The sequence below is a fragment of the Podarcis raffonei genome, chromosome 13, assembly GCF_027172205.1.
Source record: "Podarcis raffonei isolate rPodRaf1 chromosome 13, rPodRaf1.pri, whole genome shotgun sequence".
In the NCBI taxonomy this organism is placed as follows: Eukaryota; Metazoa; Chordata; class Lepidosauria; order Squamata; family Lacertidae; genus Podarcis; species Podarcis raffonei.
This window is the reverse complement of record NC_070614.1, coordinates 9,734,271-9,748,553: the sequence shown is the minus strand read 5'-3', so window position 1 is coordinate 9,748,553 and position 14,283 is coordinate 9,734,271. Positions and strand designations below refer to the sequence as shown.

General features: G+C 44.1%; 1 protein-coding gene across 6 annotated transcripts in view; it reads left to right on the top strand.

The window, feature by feature from the left end:
- Positions 1-14,283, top strand: part of ANKRD17 (ankyrin repeat domain 17) — a 111,127-nt gene that overhangs the window by 57,515 nt on the left and 39,329 nt on the right. For all 6 annotated transcript variants that reach the window (XM_053362139.1, XM_053362138.1, XM_053362137.1 and 3 more), the window contains exons 6-13: positions 1,206-1,439; positions 3,458-3,552; positions 5,566-5,803; positions 6,981-7,172; positions 7,400-7,509; positions 11,361-11,448; positions 12,074-12,201; positions 12,703-12,846. In XM_053362139.1, the coding sequence (XP_053218114.1) occupies positions 1,206-1,439; positions 3,458-3,552; positions 5,566-5,803; positions 6,981-7,172; positions 7,400-7,509; positions 11,361-11,448; positions 12,074-12,201; positions 12,703-12,846 (1,229 nt within the window). The remainder of the gene's footprint in view (positions 1-1,205; positions 1,440-3,457; positions 3,553-5,565; positions 5,804-6,980; positions 7,173-7,399; positions 7,510-11,360; positions 11,449-12,073; positions 12,202-12,702; positions 12,847-14,283) is intronic.

Here is a 14,283-nt window from a genome sequence, read left to right as displayed (position 1 = left end):
TCTTTTTCCAGCAAACACTTCCCAAAATTTTGGGTTGAATAAAAAAACTGGGACTGAGGCAAGATGTGCTTGGCAAGATTTGGGACACTTTACCACCAGGCACCCCCAAACTCAGCCCTCCAGATGTTTTGGGACTACAACTCCCATCATCCCTAGCTAACAAGACCAGTGGTCAGGGATGATGGGAATTGTAGTCCCAAAACATCTGGAGGGCCAAGTTTGGGGATGCCTGCTACTACTTTACGCTTAAGAGAAATGATCATGAAAACAAGAGTCGGTTTATTATCATTACTGGGACACATTTACTACTCACTTCTCTGAGAGCTCAGAGTGGCTTAAAACAGAATTATCAATAATAAAACCCTTATAATACAGTAACAATAAAACTTCATCTCATTTATACATCAGTCAGACCTTCACAGTAATATACAGTGTCCAAGGCCTGCTTGAAAACAACAATTTTAATTATTATTATTATTATTATTATCATTATTTATTATTTATACCTCGCCCTCCCCAGCCAAGGCTGGGCTCAGAGCGGCTTACAAGCAATAATAAAAACAAGTTGAATGATTACATCTTACAAACAAAATTAAAATACAACATTAAAATATTGAAACATTAAAATATTAAAATGTAGCCTCATTGCAGGAGGAGAAGGAAAGGAAAAAAGAAAAGAGAGGGAGGGAATCAAATTGGCTCCAAGCCAAAGGCCAGGCGGAACAACTCTGTCTTACAGGCCCTGCAGATAGAAATCAGTGCTCCCACCGATGAATTAGTGATCTATTGTTGCTTTTTTCAATCCAGAATTCTTGGGTCACGTAGAAGTTACCTCCGGATAACACTCTTGTTGTATGGCGATGTTTTTTCAAAAAAGGCCAATTAAACAGCTTTGATATTGCAGTTTAAAGGGTTCAAAGAGCTTCACATACCTCCCCTCTCTTGGCAGCAGTATTATTATTATTTCCTTATCTCACATGAGGTCTGAGGGTGAGTGGACTTTCTCTGGACCACTAATGAGCGGAAAGATTGGAATTTAGGATTTCCAATCTCATAGCTCAGCTTCTTAGCTGCAAGACCACCTGTTTTCTCACGAAAGCTCCGTGAAATAAAGGAGCAAGTGGCCAGGCAGGGCTAATACGAATTTGGGGGACAAGAGAGGATTATCCAAACTGACTTCAATGTATTTTCTTTTCTGAAATTAGGGAACACGGCACTCACGTATGCCTGCGCTGGAGGCTATGTAGATGTGGTCAAGGCCCTGTTGGAGTCGGGTGCTAGTATTGAGGACCATAACGAAAATGGCCATACTCCTCTCATGGAAGCCGGGAGCGCTGGGCATGTGGAAGTTGCCAGAGTTCTGCTGGAAAACGGAGCTGGAATCAATACGCATTCCAATGAATTTAAGGAAAGTGCACTAACACTGGCTTGCTATAAAGGTACAGTATCTCAGCTAAAGCCTTTCATTGATAAAAACTGACATCACTCTTTTGCGGAGCTTGCAAAGCCCCTCAGTCAACTTACGTTATTAGGATTGAATTTGGAGATCTTAATTCTCATTTGCTTCTGCACTTTTGGTTCAAACTAATAAAGTGAGAGTGGGATGCGGGTGGCGCGGTGGGTGAAAACCACAGAGCCTAGGACTTGCTGACCAGAAGGTCGGCGGTTCGAATCCCCACGACGGGGTGAGCTCCCGTTGCTCGGTCCCTGCTCCTGCCAACCTGGCAGTTCGAAAGCACGTCAAAGTGCATGTAGATAAATAGGTACCGCTCCGGCGGGAAGGTAAATGGCGTTTCCGTGCGCTGCTCTGGTTCGCCAGAAGCGGCTTAGTCATGCTGGCCACATGACCCGGAAGCTGTACGCCGGCTCCCTCGGCCAATAAAGCGAGATGAGTGCCGCAACCCCAGAGGCGGCCACGACTGGACCTAATGGTCAGGGGTCCCTTTACCTTTAATAAAGTGAGAGAGGCTGTAAATGGTTTTAATTTCTGACCTAATCCAGCCCTACCTTTGTTCGATGTTCAGCAGTTTTCATTACTCCCCAGCCCCCCTCCAAAAAAAACCACACCTACTTAAATTACACATGTTCAGTACCAGAACATGCTGCAAAATAACAGGGGCTGTTGTATTGAACATTGTGTAGTGTTCAGTAGTCATGCTATACTTTTGTTCTTTTCTGCTAAGGAGTGAGGTGCAGGTCTTTCCAGGGCTGAAAACAGGTTGAAGCAGTGGAGGACTTCTAAAGCAGATTATTAAGATTAAAATTATTAATATTTCAATTTTAAGCTGTGAAATATAGTGCCCCATGGAAAGAAAACAGCTAAAGATTTGAGGCTATAAAAAAAACCCATTTTCTGCAAGACTCACAAAGGAAGAAAGCTTTGTGTTCCTTTCTCATTTTTTTAGATTTTTTCAATGAAGTCGTCCTGTTAGTGCAAGGACTTACACCTGTGCAATGGAATGCCCTCTCATCTCCCTGTGCATAGCCTAATCTAGGCATAGGCAAACTCCGGCCTTCAGATGTTTGGGGACTACAATTCCCATCATCCCTGGCCACTGGTCCTGTTAGCTAGGGATGATGGGAATTGTAGTCCCAAACATCTGGAGGGCTGGAGTTTGCCTACGCCTGGCCTAATCTGTTCTGGTGGATCGCCTTCAGGGCAGATTTTCTTTAGGAGAGGAAGAAGAAGTCCTGTTGCACTGGCAGAAGCCCTAGCACTGATAGGATGACATTGTTGGATACAATCTTTTTCACTTTTCCAGGTTTTGTTCCCGGTTTCATTTTTGAGATTTGAAAGCTATTTTTATCGCGGCAGTTCAGTGAGTGTCAGTATGGACAAACCCACTGTTTTGGGTGTTGTTCATCCACTTTCCCTTGATTTTAGTAGTTTCAAGAGCAAATAGAAATTAACATTTTAGAAAGAGAGATTTTATTTGGATTTGTATTCTGCTGTTTCTTCATGGCTTATAGCAGGGGCGGCCAACTCCCAAGAGACTGCGATCTACTTTCAGAATTAAAATCTGGCTGTTATCTGCCCCCGTTTTTTGGGGGGGGAGGAAGGCAATGGAGTTTGAGGTTAAGTCACTCACAAAAACATCACTATGGATTAAAACAGCCACACAGAGGGATCTCCGTCTTCCCTTCCTGAGTTCTAATAACAATGGAGGGCTGGACAGGAACCAGATTTAACAACGCAGAGGAAAGGGAGTCAGAGATCGACCGCAATCTACCAAAACATCGCGGGGTTCTACCAATACATCGTGATCGACCTGTTGGACACCCCTGGCTTATAGCTAAACCAACACTTTCTCTCCCCCGCCCCCCCACAAAAAAAAGAAAAGTGTTCTCAAATTGCACCGTTAAAGAGAAAATAATATCTTTCTGAAATCATCAGTGGATGCCAATAAATCTTTGCTGCGTTTTGTTTTATTAAGATGTGTGTTTGTGTGTGTTTCAGGTCATTTAGAAATGGTGAAATTTTTGCTGGAAGCAGGTGCAGACCAGGAGCATAAAACAGATGAAATGCACACTGCATTAATGGAGGCATGCATGGTAAGAAGTACAGTAGGTGATGCCCAGAAATCAACCTGCTTTTGTGCTTCAATTTTTGGTATAAAGCTGCTACTCCTGAAAATTGATAGGAGGGGAAGAGTTGACCTCATGCTATTCACCAGACAGACAAACGTGTATTTTATCTGATGCCATACAACCTATGTTGATCTTGTCTGAAGGCAGAAATTTTGCGAGTGAGGAATTCCTCTTCCACAGCACGAGTCATTTGTGGGACTCAAACTCTTACTGGCTGGGTAGAGATGTGCTGCCTAGGTTCTGTTCCCAAGTAATTTTTGCACTTGTTAGACAAGGCAATATTACAATACATGTACATCTGATCATGACTCGGGATGCGTAACACATAACACGTGAAAAAACAATCCCCAGAAAGAACTATGAATATGAAATATAGCTACAGTGGGGGGTCTAATCTTAAAATTCATGAGCTAAATTCTCACTGTGCATGAAACTCAAAACTTAGCAGGAGACCAGTCAGTTTTGCTTTAAAACGATAAGAAATAAATGTTGATATGTATACTAGGGACTGCCACCCCTGCTCATTACACTTACCGGCCCCACCAAACCTTCCACCCTTTTGCCACTTCCTTCCCCTCAACCTGACCAACTCCCTTCCCTTTATACTTCCCCCCCTTCTCCCCTATTCCTTCACAGCTCAGAGAAACCTCCAACCCCTTTTAAAGGAGGGTGGGAAGCGTTTCAGAGAACGGTTTGGCAAACTGCTTTCTGAAGCTCCTCCCACAGTCTTTTAAACACTGGTCCAGCGATGTTTAACGGGGGGGGGTGTGTGTGTGTCCCAGGGTCATTTTAGAAAGCAATTATGCAAACTGCTCTCTGAAGCTCCCCCCACCTTCTGCTTTTAAAATTGCTTGCTTTTTTGTGTAACTGCTCTTGTGATTCGCCTCCCCCTTTAAGAAGAGCTGCAGGAATTGAGAGACGCATTGGCTGGCTTCACGGTTTTTCCAATATTGTGATTTTTGCATAGTGTGCATGCAGACCCCCCCCCCCCCCCGATTCGCAATATATTACCAGGTCAGAAATTATGAAACCAATATCACAATATGGGCTTCTAACCGGTTTTTGACGATATTATAATAATAATAATAACAATAATACATTTTTCTTTATATCCCGCCCTCCCCAGCCAAAGCCAGGCTCAGAGCGGCTAACAACAATAAAGTAACACAGCATTCTAAAATCAATTCATTCTAAAATCAATTCAAAATCAAACTAATGGCAACCATTGGGCTAGAGTTCTGTGAAGATTGCCAAAGGAGGGAGTCAGACTGTGCCTTGGCCAAAGGCCTGGGGGAACAGCTCTGTCTTGCAGGCCCTGCAGAAAAATGTCAAGTCCCGCAGGGCCCTAGTCTCTTGTGACAGAGCGTTCCACCAGATCGGAGCCACAGCCGAAAAAGCCCTGGCTCTGGTTGAGGCCAGCCTAACCTCTCTGTGGCCTGGGACCTGCAAGATGTTTTTATTTGAAGACGTAAGGTCCTCCTTGGGACATAACAAGAGAGGTGGTCCCGTAGGTACAAGGGTCCTAGGCCGTATAGGGCTTTAAAGGTTAAAGCACCTTAAACCTGATCCTGTACTCCTTGGAGCCAGTGCAGTTGGTATAGCACCAGGTGAATGTGATCCCGCGGTGAGGACCCCTTAAGGAGTCTTGCCGCGGCATTCTGCACCCGCTGGAGTTTCTGGGTCAGTCTCAAGGGCTCTACTGCCCAGGCTTGCACCCCAGAGAGGTCACTTTCCTGCAGCTAACACGGCCATTTGACTTCACTCCTGGAGGTGCACTCTGTTGTCTCTTGAGACAGACGGATGCCAGCAACAGTTTTCGAAAACCTGAACCTGCTGCTGTCTGCCAACTGTGCTTTGCAAAGCTTTGTATAACTGCCTCCCTTAGTGGTGTGAAGTAAGTTAGTGGGATTGAAGAAGTTCTTCATCCAGAGCTCATGTAGTTAACCTTTTATTTATTTGTCTGTTTTTGCTTTCTAGGATGGGCATGTGGAAGTTGCAAGGCTGCTCCTTGATAGTGGTGCCCAAGTGAACATGCCTGCTGACTCCTTCGAGTCTCCATTAACTCTGGCAGCCTGTGGTGGACACGTAGAGCTGGCTGCCTTATTAATAGAGCGAGGGGCCAACCTGGAAGAGGTGAACGATGAAGGCTACACGCCATTGATGGAAGCAGCCCGAGAGGGTCATGAGGAGATGGTGGCATTACTCCTAGGTCAAGGTAACTGTAACAGTATACAGTGGTACCTCTGGTTGCGAACGGGATCCGTTCCGGAGGCCCATTCGCAACCTGAAAAGAATGCAACTCGCGTCTGCGCATGTGCGGGTCTCGATTCACAGCTTATGCGTGTGATGTCATTTTGCGCGTCTGCACATGCGCGAGCTGTGAAACCCGGAAGTAACCCTTTCCGGTACTTCCGGGTCGCCGCGGGACACAACCTGAAAAAATGTACAGTGGTATCTCAGGTTACATACGCTTCAGGTTACATACGTTTCAGGTTACACACTCCGCTAACCCAGAAATAGTGCTTCAGGTTAAGAACTTTGCTTCAGGATGAGAACAGAAATCGGGCTCCGGCGGCGTGGCAGCAGCAGGAGGCCCCATTAGCTAAAGTGGTGCTTCAGGTTAAGAACAGACCTCCAGAACGAATAAATACTTAACCTGAGGTACCACTGTATCATGAAGCAAATGTAACATGAGGTATGACTGTAACAAGTACGATAATAGCGGCACTGAAAACTTCTGAATATACTGAACTGTATATTTTAGGAAGCGTCTTTTCAAGACTGAATTGTTTTGCCCATTTTTCCTATTTAACTTGTACTGCACATTCTATAAAAGCTCCCTTTTCAAAACGTAATATGTTGACTCCAGGGAATGCCAACCTTCCTATGAGTTCTGTTAATACCTTACATGTCAATCACAGCAGAAAATACATTCCTTAGAAGGTCACCTTAGAAAGTCCGTATTCTCTTAATAGGTGCACTTGGCAGACTCATATACTGGAGTACAGTGGTACCTTGGGTTACAAACACCTCAGGTTACAAACACTTCGGGTTACAGACTCTGCTGACCTGGAAGTAGTACCTCAGGTTAAGAACTTTACCTCAGGATGAGAACAGAAATCGCGCGGCGGCGGGAGGCCCCATTAGCTAAAGTGGTACCTCAGGTTAAGAACGGAACGAATTAAGTACATAGCCAGAGGTACCACTGTAATTGTAAAGAAGGGGCCATCATGAGATCTTGAAAAACTACCAGCCAATAACCTGAGGAAGATTTATCTTAATTGATTTAGTAATTCATCTTGAAAAAGACTTGATATCCGTGTACAAATACTGTCTCTCTTTCTGCGCTGTTTTCTAAGCTTAATTTCCATTGGTATGTTTCTTTCTGGAAGGAGCCAACATCAACGCCCAAACAGAAGAGACCCAAGAAACTGCCTTAACTTTAGCATGCTGTGGAGGCTTTCTGGAAGTGGCTGATTTTCTTATCAAAGCGGGAGCTGATATAGAGCTTGGCTGCTCAACGCCTTTGATGGAAGCTGCTCAGGAGGGTCACTTGGAGCTAGTTAAATACTTACTAGCTGCAGGTATGGAATGGTTCCCTTTGCACACATTTCTTCATGTTTCTAACTGTCACGGGGCTGTATTTCCCTGCTGCGTGTGTTTTAGTAGTCCATGCAAATATATGTAAAGTGGTTGCTTTGGAACATAATAACCAAGCACCCTAATACTTGGCTATTTTGAAATGTGATGAAATGTCTTGCTGGAGGATCAGGCACTTGCATATTTTCTAAGCTTATTGTACTTGTTTCAGGAGCCAATGTTCATGCAACAACAGCAACAGGAGACACAGCGCTGACATACGCCTGTGAGAATGGCCATACCGATGTAGCAGATGTGTTGCTTCAAGCAGACGCTGATCTGGTAAGCTGCCAGTAGAAGCTTTGAGCTTTTCTTACATTGTGTAAGCACCCTATTGGACTTGGTTATATTGATCCATCCCAGCTCTCACTTCTCCCAAGTATTGGCAGATAACAAAGTATAATTACCGCATTTTTCGCTCTATAGGAAGCACCGGACAATAAGACGCACCTAGTTTTGGGGGAGGAAGCAAGAAGAAAAAAATTCTGAACCCCAGAAGCCAGAACAGCAAGAGGGATCTTTCTGGGATTGCCTCTTGCTGTTCTGGCTTCGGGGACAGCCTTTGAAGCCTCCGCAGGACAGCAGGGTGAAGGCACCCCGCTGCCCTGCGGAGGCTTTGCGCAGTCATCCCCAAGCTAAAACAGCGAGACAGAGCGCTGCGCAGCGCTCCGTCTCCCTGTTCTGGCTTTGGGCTTAGCCGCACAGCCTGCCTTTGCTCCATAACACACACACACATTTCCCCTTACTTTTTAGAAGGGAAAAAGTGTGTCTTATAGAGCGAAAAATACGGTAAACGGATTAGAGGAAAGTTACATATTCGATCAGACAAAATGAACAGCTGATCGCCACTAACAAAAACTTTAAAAAATACAATGCTGGGGGCTACAGCTTCTAATGGGACATAAAAGGAAGGTTCAACAACAACAACAACAGCAGACAAGCATGCTTAATAATATTTTTAAAGACTTAATCAAGCAGACGTGCTTCCCTGGAGAAGAGAATTCAAGCGTTGATGCTTCAGCTCAGAAAGCCCTAGACCAGACGTGGGGAGCCTTCAACCCAGCTGGGCTAATTAGGCCTGCTGGGCTATTTTGGCCAAGCTCCATACCCCACCCCACACCCGACATGATATATCAGGTGTGGGGCAGGTAGGGACATGGCTGAGCTGAAAGTGGGTATGCGGCAACTGCCACTCAGCTGATTGGTGGAAACTGCAAAGCCCTGTGTACCTGACTTAATGGAGTCCGACAGTCAGCTGGCCTATGGGGCTTTTGAAGCTCCGGGCACAGTGCTCCAAAAGACTCTGACTGGTGGACTTGCAGAGTGCTATGAAAGGGGCTTGCAAAGCCCTGTTCGTGGGCTGTGCTTTTGCCTGTGTGGCTTTTATTTCTAGCCTTGCAAGCAAAGATGGATCCCCTGGTGCTGTTGTAACATCACAGCCCCGCTTGGTCTGCAGAAGGGGATAAACAACTCGGCCTTTCCCCACTTCTTCTCTAGACTTTCTTCCAGCCTCCCCAGCGGATCTTAAGGCACTTTAAATTGAGCCTAGAAAAAGCTGATAACTCGTATGACCTCTACAGGACAAGTGTCATAGGATCTGCTGCATTCTGAACTAGTTGTAGTTTCTGACCACACTTCAGAACCAGCTCTGCAGAGAATACATAGTTATTAAAGTGTGATTTTATCACGCTATGTATAATGGTAGCCCTGGCAGTGTCATTCTTGCCCAGAAAACAAAGACATTACTGGCATCCTTGGTGTCAACTGCCCCTTCAGTTATATTCCATCCGAGTCTGAACAGTAATCACAGGTCAGATATATTTGTGGGAAAGCTCCCAAGGCTCCAGGGAATTGTGCAGTGTCTGAGTGAATAGCACAGGACACAGATCAGGAAATCACCTCCTGAGTTTTTGGAGCAAAATACCTAGGCAATCCTGGAACTTGTTGGATCAATCCTGTAGAGAGAACATATAAGAAGCTCCTGCTCACATACCAACAAAGGAAGAGTGGATTTGTAAATTAAGTGGTAAGTAAATTAAGTATATAGAATTGGCAAAATTAACTTCAATTATAAGATATCAATCAAATCAAAAGTTAAGAATGGAGTGGAAGTATTTCAAAGATTATATGTCAAAATACTGTTCTAAAAATGACATGTTAATAGGCTTAGAATAAAAAATGTAAGCAATAACAAAACAAAGAAAGAAAAATCAGAATTTAACAAAAAGAATTTATTATAGAATGCAAGGAAAAAAGGTAGAAAGAAATATACAGAAGTTGAATTGCTGTGGAGGGAAGTAGAGGGTGGGTGATGGGTTTTATAATTAAGTGTATAATTATTCAACTGTTCAACTGTTGTAATTTAGATATTATATTTTACGCGAGGCAATCATTGGGAATTTTAGTTATTATGTATATATGTTAAGTTTCAATAAAGATCTTTGAAAATTAAAAAGAAGAAGAAGAAGCTCCTGCCAAAGCTTATTTCATCGCATCTTTATATAAAACCACCACTATAGTATACCAAAGTCCTGGGCGTGACTCTGGGGTGAAGTCCAGGGTTGCCTCCCTTCTAGTCGGTTTCATCACCAACTGTTCTAAAGCTGCAGTGATTTATAGGAGTCCATTCCTTTTGACTAGCTTTGGCAAACAATAAAAGGAGTCCTCTTCTTCCTGCTGTTGCGGCGGCTGCATAGATGAGACACTCTGAGTACTTAGGCCAAGCAGCAGCTAAATAAGCTCTTAAGTCTGGTAATTCCATCTAGAAACTTATGTTTCTGTTGCAAACTGCATTTCCCCCAATTGATGGCTTTGTAGTTGGCCACCTACTTATTTCTTGGGCTGCCTTCCTGAATCTTTTCAAGTTCAGCTCCAGCAGGTATATTGGAAGTACTGAGTTGCTTTTAGAACCTAATATCCTTCCACAGTGTGTTGTTCCAATTATTCTTTGCATTTATTGAACTATATGCATTCTTTCAGACATCTTTCTTATGGAGTAAGTGTGATGAATCTAGAGTTGCCCTCAAAAGAGTTGTGCTCGTATTGATTGAAGTGTATGTTTGTGTGTTGGGAGGTGACTGTCACTGATTCCTCCTTTCCAATTAGAGCGTCTTGTTCCCCTAGGAAAAGCTGCTCTGGAAGGGTGGGAGGAGGAATGAATGAAGATTGCCATCTATTTCCTTCCATTTCCTTCCTTCGGCGGGGAGCCTCCACTGGTTCCCAGTTCCTTCCATGAATAGAAGGAGCCCTTCCATTTGTGAAGGGGCAAATCTTGATCTAACCCAGCAAATTTAGTTCATAGAATCATAGAATCATAGAGTTGGAAGAGACCACAAGGGCCATCGAGTCCAACCCCCTGCCAAGCAGGAAACACCATCAGAGCACTCCTGACATATGGTTGTCAAGCCTCTGCTTAAAGACCTCCAAAGAAGGAGACTCCACCACACTCCTTGGCAGCAAATTCCACTGTCAAACAGCTCTTACTGTCAGGAAGTTCTTCCTAATGTTTAGGTGGAATCTTCTTTCCTGCAGTTTGGATCCATTGCTCCGTGTCCGCTTCTCTGGAGCAGCAGAAAACAACCTTTCTCCCTCCAAAGCGTTTTGAAAGCGTAGAAAGTTTCCATTATTAAACACTGCACTTTCAAATTTGGGCATAACTATTAGGTGAAACAGGGACGCGGGTGGCGCTGTGGGTTAAACCACAGAGCCTAGGACTTGCCGATCAGAAGATCAGTGGTTCGATTCCCTGCGACGGGGTGAGCTCCCATTGCTCGGTCCCTGCTCCTGCCAACCTAGCAGTTCGAAAGCACGTCAGGTGCAAGTAGATAAATAGGTACCACTCTGGCGGGAAGGTAAACGGTGTTTCCGTGCGCTGCTCTGGTTCGCCAGAAGCGGCTTAGTCATGCTGGCCACATGACCCGGAAGCTGTACGCCGGCTCCCTTGGCCTATAGAGTGAGATGAGCGCACAACCCCAGAGTCGGTCACGACTGGACCTAATGGTCAGGGGTCCCTTTACCTTTACCTATTAGGTAAAACAACTTTGAAAAATAGAGGTTGCATGAAAAACATTTAAAAAAACAACAACTAGGAATTTCTGATTTCCAAGTTGGATTCTATTTCTCTTTTCCCCCAGGAACATGAATCTGAAGGGGGAAGAACTCCTTTAATGAAAGCTGCAAGAGCCGGTCATGTCTGTACTGTTCAGTTCTTAATTAGCAAGGGTAAGTTTGAATAATGTTTCACCTTTTTAAGGATTTTCAGGTGTTTCTTTAATAGCCCAGCAGTGCAACTGAATCACAGTTGTGCAAAGTATAATTTCATTGATTTGAGTCTTCCAGAAATTAAGGGTGAAATTAATTTCTTTCACTTGCCTGTGATTCAGCTGAGGAAGAAAAATTGTCGTATATGCTCATGCTTTTTCTTCTATGTCAGACTTGCGTCTCCTTCAGTTACTTACATGACCCAGTGTGGCCTTGAATAATGGGAAAGAGTTCAAATTCCACTTAGCCTTGAAGCTTAGTGGGTAGATAGATCACTATTCATAGGCTGGTTGTGAGAATAAAATGGGATAAGCTTCTTGGTTATGTGACTTGGGTGCAAGTGTGATGAATATATTGCAACATAGCGTGCAATTCCAAAGAAATGTACAACTTTTAAGCAGCCTTGGTTGTAAATAGTCATGGTATAGGAGCCGCCACAGACAGCTATGGTTTTTTCAGAGATAGGGATGAGATTGGAATCCAGCCCCTTATAGGAGGAGATCAATGGGAAGGTTCTAACCTTAGAAGTAAAGGTGTGGTTTAGAATACAAAGTACTCTTCATCTTCTTTCTATGCTTCATGTCAGGAGCAAATGTGAACAGGACCACAGCTAACAATGATCATACAGTATTGTCGCTTGCCTGTGCTGGAGGCCACCTGTCGGTTGTGGAGTTGCTGTTAGCTCATGGAGCTGATCCTACGCACAGACTGAAGGTATGCAGTGTTGTGTTTTAGGGCAATAAACCAGTGTAACAGTGGGGAATATATCAAAACGACTTGATTATGCAGTTTGGGCATTTTTCATCCACAAATGGGTTTTGCATCAAGTTCCCCTCTAATTTTTTTTTATGGGGGGGGGAGAAATATGTAAGAAAATCTTACATGAAAAAAATTGGCTGTTATGCTATTTTTATATTCATCTCTGAATATAACTTCCTAGTAAACTTTCTGTCCACTGTACTGTTTACAGGCAGCTAGGGAATCTTGCTTAAGGAAGCCAAAAACTGATTAAAGTGTGGACAGGAGCCAAAATAAATTCATTAAATACTAGTTAAATTTACTCTTTTAAACATGGAGAGTAATTAAAAACAATTTGAATGTTTTGTAAAATGTTAGATATCATGTAACATACTGTTTTTGGGGTTTTTTTAGAATTCAAAACCAAAATACATCTTTCAGTGTGGCTCTTTATTTTAACCCATGATTTCTTTCCAGGATGGTTCAACCATGCTAATAGAAGCCGCTAAGGGTGGTCATACCAGTGTGGTTTGTTACCTGTTGGACTACCCTAACAATCTGCTTTCTGCTCCTCCGCCCGAGTCCACCCAGCTGACTCCTCCATCTCACGATTTAAATAGGGTAAGATTTAAAGCGGCAGCATGCTTGCCTCCTTTTAAAATGTTTTAGAGTCAATTTCTTAATGATGAATTTATTGCCTCTCATCTGAAAAGTAGGTGTTGTAGTCATCAGATATTATAGAAGTCCTGGTAATCTTCAATGAGAAACTGCTAAAATTCAGAGGAAATACTGCCGTCTTTTGTTAGATGTAGTTTAATCCTTGCCTTCCAGATCTGCAAGAAAACTATTACAGAGGACTCTTTGCTTGGAAAGAATATTTTGCTTATCACTTGGTTGGGCTTACTTGCGCCTCTAGTAGACCAAGGCAGGAGCGTCTTTTACAGGAAATAGGCTGGCCGCTTTTCAGCTTTTGCTCCTTCTTCAACAAAACAGTCACATTCTCCTTTGGCTCCTCTTAATCCTTCACCTTGGCTTGGCAATTTACTTCTTCTGTGATTCACTCTTTTTACGGTTCTTTTTCTGTATTTTCTAAAAATAAAAAAGATTAGAATCCTCCCTTTCCCTCCTTTCCACGGACTGGCTTCTGGGACAAGCAGCCCATCTACAATTTTTTTCTCGTATGGGCGAAGCAGTGAATGATCTCCCCATCCCAGGGAGCATTGGGTCGTCCTCTGTAGGCTGGTGGCAGTATACTGAGACCTACCGCCCCACAGGCTTTAATTTTCAGCCCTTACGGAGGCAGCTTCAGCTGGGGTGGATTCCTGGAGACATGTCCAGGCAGCACTAGTCAAGATATGGGCCATTCCCCACCCAGACTCCCAAGCCACAAAAGCATCCCACCAACGCTCCCAAGTAGGCCAGATTAGGCCTTTTGGGGCCCATGGCTTCCCCATAGCAGTTGTGTGTGGCATTCCTTTCACCACTGGAGCTCATATCCTCCGTTCTATGGAGAGATGGCAGCCTTGGCCCCACAGAAAGCCCCAATGGATGATAATGGAGCCTAGCAGCTCGGTAAGGACACATGCAAAACATGCACTTTCGAGGGGCTACTACCACCACAGTGGACAGGCAGGAAAGGAGGACAAGCAGGCTACAGACAGCAAGGCAGAGTGAAGGCATACAGGCCAAAAAAACAACCACCCTGGAACAAAACATGTTTTTCTTTGAAGGGACAGCAGGAGAGAGATTCAGCACCTTCAACCTTCACCAAGAACCCTCAAAACCACCAAAGGCTCCATCAGCGATAAAGTGTGTGTGTGTGTGTGTGTGTGTGTGTGTGTGTGGCTTTCAAGTATTCATACATAGTTGGCACCACTCAACGACGGATCAGTGGGTTCTGAATATCATCTACAGTTGCTGCCAAAAAATCATCAGTTATCCCATCACTCACCCTGCCTCACCCTCCAAATGCCAGATTGGTGTGTGTGTGTGTGTGTGTGTGTGTGTGTGTGTGTGTGTGTGTGTGTACAGCATCTCATCAACATGGCAGCAATAGAT